General features: G+C 40.9%; 1 protein-coding gene across 2 annotated transcripts in view; it reads right to left on the bottom strand.

Moving 5' to 3' along the window:
* Positions 1 to 2280: 2280 nt before the first annotated feature.
* The window catches only part of Fam107b (family with sequence similarity 107 member B), a 212677-nt gene continuing 209328 nt past the window's right edge, over positions 2281 to 5629 (bottom strand). For both annotated transcript variants that reach the window (XM_013349057.1, XM_005354845.2), the window contains 2 exons: positions 5440 to 5590; positions 2281 to 4951 (listed from right to left, as the gene is read on the bottom strand). In XM_013349057.1, the coding sequence (XP_013204511.1) occupies positions 4835 to 4951; positions 5440 to 5590 (268 nt within the window). In that variant the 3' untranslated portion in view covers positions 2281 to 4834. The remainder of the gene's footprint in view (positions 4952 to 5439; positions 5591 to 5629) is intronic.

Below are 5629 nucleotides of genomic sequence, written 5' to 3'. Positions count from 1 at the left end.
AAAGAATACAGGCGACCCAACAATAAAGAAATTATAAAATAGATATATAAAGAATACTGTGGATCCTATCTGAAAGCAAATTAAAGAGGGCCCCATCAGTGTCCAAGATAACACACAGGCAAATAACCCCAAAATTCACCTCACAGATTTGATGACTCTTGCTCGCAAATAAATAAATCTTCAAAGTGATCCCCGTAGGTTTGCAATCTAGAATGCAGACATTTTAGTAATATTACTGAACAAGATCAGTGTATCGTAAAGGCTGGATGATGCTGGCCTTAAGAATGAAGGCACATACTGTTTCTGAGGACCACAAGCCAGAGTCCAGTAAGTGAAAGGCACTGAAAGCCACGGCAAAGTAAAACGAATTCATTATAACAAAGGCTTTGCTCCAAGGCCTGTGACTCATGATTGAATTTAGATGAATCAGCCAGCCAGGCTCTATGCAAGCAAAAGTCAGCCAAAAATGCAGATCTTGCTCCTTCAGTTAGTCTAAGTCTTGATTGGATAAATTATACTGACATTTGAGGAGAATATGAAAATAAATATGGTCATACTAGAGGGGAATTTTAAATATGAAAATAGAAATGTGTCTAATTTTCTTCTTTGCAGGTGTATGTGTATGGTGAGTACATCTTCGTGTGTGCACACGTGTGTATGGGTCACATTTACATGTAAAGGTTAGAGATTGATGTTGGGCGTCTTCTTTGATTGTTTGCCTTATGTATTGAAGCAGAGTTTTGAAATCGAACCCAGAGCTTGCCAATTTAGCTAGTCTAGTTAGCCAACTTGCTTGAAGATAGTATCTCTATCTCTTGAGTGCTTGGGTTAAAGGTGGGCTGCCATGCCCAAGTGCCATTTGGCCAAGTGGTATCTAAGTGGGTGCTGACTATCTAAGTTAGTTATTCCAAGGGGGCAGCTATCACTCAGATCTTTTGTGGAATGCATCTTCTGCACCAGTTTTAGAGTCCATAGGATAACCTTAGAAAGAACAAATCTTTAAGAGATTTTACAGTGTTCCACACCACCAACTGAACTATCCAAGAGAGTTCTAAGTAGACTTTAAGATCAAGGGTCCAAAGATACCAAAAGTTGAGTAAGTGGTCAAAATTTATAATTAGACAGTAAAAAGTGTGTTGTGTAGCTAAATTGTCCAGAATGTCTTCTGTCCTGTTGATGCTAAAAAAAAAAAAAAAAAAAAGACTTTCATTTATTCTATTTGTGTGGATTGAACTCAGGGCCCTAATGCAAGCTACACAGGTAGAACACCTTGCAGGTTTTAAAAATATTTATAATATCTAATACAATATAAATTAATTAAATAGCAGTATTTTTATTGATAAAATAAGAAAAATACACATGTTCAGTTCATACACAATTTCTCCTCCCTGCCTCCTCTTTCCCTCTGTACCCTTCCGTCCCCAGTAATCCCCCCTTCCCTTTTCATATCTCCAGCATTCTGCTGTCTTCTTCACACTGCTACTTAGACTCACCGACCCATGTAAGACTTAGGAAGTAAATAAAACCCGTTTCCTCTCCAACATTGTAACTAATAATTGCCAGGGGAAGGAGACTCTCCCTGCAGCAAATGCAGCTTTTATGAGTCCTTATGTGTGATGGGCTTTCAGTGATGCTCTCTGTTGACTGACCACTCCTGGAGGAAACCCCAACAAACTCCCTGGTTCACTGAGCCAGACATGGGGACAACTGTTTCTTCAGTATATCCTCAGTGTCCCTTCTGTGGGGAACAGACATTCATTTCCATCTCTGCAGTAAGGCATAACTGTCAAGGAGGGAGATTTGAACCTCCCAACTATTCTAACCAATAGTATAATACAGCCATGTGTAGAGAGTGCTCCCAACTCACTTCTTTGAGGGTAGAGTGCATGTAACTGAGTAAGCAAAACAACAACAAAAAGCAGAATTACTAAAAACTGTACTATTAACAAGCACCAAGTCTTCCAAAAATATATCTTCCACTGTTTTACTGAGCTCCTTAAAATTCAGGTTATTTGTTACCTGAAAGACCAACAGTTGCAATAATGCCCTATGCTTTATACAAAAACAACTTAGAACCACTGATATCTTAGGATGAAATTATCTGCCATATAAGTATTCAGAATCAAAAGGCACACAGAGAGAAGACATACCTGTTGTCAGAGAGAACTGGCACGCGGGGAGACTTGGAAGCTACCTTTTAATCTCTGAACTGAACAATACCCCTCCTCTCCTGGGACTACAAGTCCACCTTAAACAATGAGACAGACACGGTTGTGTGGTCCAAGCATTGGTGATTTTTATTAAGAATAACTTTGGTTCTAAGAATTCCACCCTTGATTCTGTAATACTTTCCATTAAAAAAACAATTATACAAGAGCAAATACAAAAAATATTAAATTATGAAAACAAATCCATTAAGGCTCCCTTTATATATATTATGTACACTCAAACGGGTCAAGATTCTCAGAGTAGAAGAATAAAGTCGACTGTTATAGCTTAGAAAGCAAGCTACTTTACTAGCAGAAGACTACAAAACACAGATCTATTTTAAGAAAACTACAGAGTGGAAAAATGGAGCCTTTTCCCCCCTAAAAGTGGCTTAAAGCACAACACTGCTCAGATGTTGACAAGTCCTCGGGGTTTGGACTACACAGTGTTAGGAGCAAGGAAAGAGCGATGGCGTTTTAAAATGCAGACTCTGACAAGCCTCACTACCTGTATGCCCCAGGACCCAGCAGAAGCCAGCACTTCCTGCTATTTACAAGTCCTCTTTTGGCCAGACCCTGCAGCACTAACCACCAAGGAAGATCACAGGTCTGAGTGCAACCAGGAAAGAAATGTGTTTGTGAATGAGTCCCTTGGGTTTAGAAACAGAATCAGCCCTATTCCTGATGAGCTGGTGATGGCCCTTGAAGATCCTATCACACAGTGGAACTGTTCTCGGGATACACATTGCAAGAGCTAACGTCCAGTTAGATAAAAAGGACTGAGCCAGTCCCAATTTTTCACCCTAACATCTGACATCATTACCCCCCACACACAAAGAAAGAATAATCAATGTGCATTGGAGATTTTTTTCCAGCAATCAGGAATGAACCTTCTTTTATCAAAAAGAAGGATGACGAAGTTGTCATCCAGTCTTCAAAGGCAAACAATTTTATCTTCAGCATCTCATATTTTATTTAGATAACACTTGCTGATAAGACTACAAATCCATTTTCACTGTAATCAACTCTCAAGTTTCTCTACCTAGCAGTGTATTACCACCCATCTATTTCTTAATCAAACTTGGATGGAGCTTGAGCCTGTTAACTACCAAAGTGGGTGCTCCCAAGTGAAAGCCAGCGTCTAGTGTGCCAATCAAGGATTCCAGAGCACTACACCCAGCATTCTGTGCATCATGAAAGTTCGGAAATAGAAGTCTTCAGTGTAGAAATTACTGGCTAAATCATTTCTAGGGAGAAGCACTAAATACAAAAAAAAAAAAAAATCCCCATGCCTGCAGTATAAAATATATTTTGCATGGGAACTTTCATATTATTTCTAACTTAGATGTCTCTTTGAACAGCATGCTAGCTAGCATGAGGAAACTGAGCAGCTTTGCCCGGCCCCTCAGCTTTTCCTGAGAGATGAAGCACAGTAGTCAAGACCATCCCTACCAACAGCATCATGCTGAGAGAACACAGAACAGTCGTTCTTCACAACAAACAGAGGGGGAAAGAAACACGTGATCGCTCATGAGAAATGTTTAAAGCTAAGACTCAAAGACACTCTGTATCACATTCAGTATCTAACGGCCTCGTCACTCAGTCCTCATGGACAACCTCTATACTGCTCCTAGAAATGGATCTCTATTTGTATCACATTCAGTATCTAACGGCCTCGTCACTCAGTCCTCATGGACAACCTCCTCTATACTGCTCTCGGGAGAACTCAAAAGATCCGGCCTCACTATGGGACACAGAGGCTGAGTTACACACTCTGGTTCAATCCCCCAAAGAACTAAGGAATTGCTTCATCTAAAAAGACAAGTTGAGCAAGAAATCATAAACTAAAACTGAAGAGAAAGCCTACGGTCATCAAAACAATAAAGGAACAGTCACAATGTGCCTTCTTGGAAGTGGAAAGGCAGCATGTGGCATATCATACTGAGAACCTAGAGAAATTATACCAAGTTCGTGGTAGGCGCTGACACGTCAAAACTTCTTATCCTATTTCTGAATTTCACTGTCAACCAAGGAAACAGGTATAGCTAAACATAAATGTTAAAGACTAACATCTTCCATTCTTAATTTGTATTGTGAGGGGGATATACATTAAACAAGAAAATTCTGGGTTCTCAAAATGAAATACAAATATTCGACATGACAGATGAAAAGCATTTTGATGCAATTAAATCACAGTTAACCAAAGGAAGGATTCCACACAATTTCTTTAGTTTTGAAAAGAACAAGGCTCTGTGTCCCACTAAACTTGGAATGGAAAAAAAAGCTGAGTAGCGCAACCCTCAAGTGTTATTCCAGTGTCCACTTTCTAGTTCGCTTGCTTTTGTGTTTTGCTTTGTCTAAAGTCTCTAACCACAGGTGCATGATAACACACGTGCTATGTGCTGGTCAATGTCGTTCATTTGGCGAGTGGGAACAGCAACCGTCAAAGACGATTCATCTAGCATGATACGATGGCAAATCAAACCCGATCCTTTTTGATAGTCAAAATTCTCAGCTGTCTGGGTTCTCTTCCTCAGGACTGTGGTCCAAGACGAGCGCTACAGAGGTACCTAGACATGGCTCCTACAGCGATGGTGGGGACACGCCAGGTCACAGGCAGCCTGGGCCTAGGACTCTTGGGCCTGGGCCACCTCCTGGCCTGTTCTCCTGAGATTGCCTTTCACCTTCACAAACTCCGGGGCGTTTTCTTGTTCTTCTTGCAATTTCTGCTTCTCCAGTTCAAGCTAAATACATTAAAAAAAATTATTTATATACTGGGAGGCTTTTTAAAAGAATCCCAACTTTCACGAAAAATATCTATGTATATGTGTGTGTGTGTGTGTGTATTTGAACTGATGCTGGTCAGCGTGATTGGTCTACTTAGCTGGCTTGGTCTACTTGCAAGTCCTGGAATTCCAGGGTGGCTGCCACAACACATCAACCCCACACTTACATAGATTCTGGGATCTGAATTCAGCTCCTGTTGCCAGCCAGTGCTTTGGGCACTGAACATTCTTCCCACCCCTCTGGTTTGCTTTGGCCTCTAGTGACTCTTTTAGGTTTCTAACAGAAACTGAGTGTCTGCCTTCAATGGGATTTATGCCTTCCACTGTATTTGCTCCTATTTTTTCTCTCAGGGTACACACATGCACATCTGGCCTGCTGGAATTCTGCTTGCCCGGAGTCCAACACCTAAATCCTCAGAGCTAGACTGTTTTCATCCAAGCTTTACCTGCTCCAACTTCTGCTGCCGCTTTAATAGTTCTATTTCCAGATCAGATTTTTTCTTTTGTGCTTCTTCCTCCTTCAGCTTTATCACTTGGTCCCGTTTTCTCCTCTCCATCACCTTCTGCAATTCTGGTTTATTCTGAGGGGCAAGACCCCTACAAAAAAAAAGAGCAGAAGAAGGAGGAGGAGGAGGA

Source organism: Microtus ochrogaster, chromosome 16 (assembly GCF_000317375.1).
Source record: "Microtus ochrogaster isolate Prairie Vole_2 chromosome 16, MicOch1.0, whole genome shotgun sequence".
Lineage (NCBI taxonomy): Eukaryota > Metazoa > Chordata > Mammalia > Rodentia > Cricetidae > Microtus > Microtus ochrogaster.
Note: the sequence above shows the minus strand (reverse complement) of the source record. Positions and strands in the feature narration are given on the sequence as shown.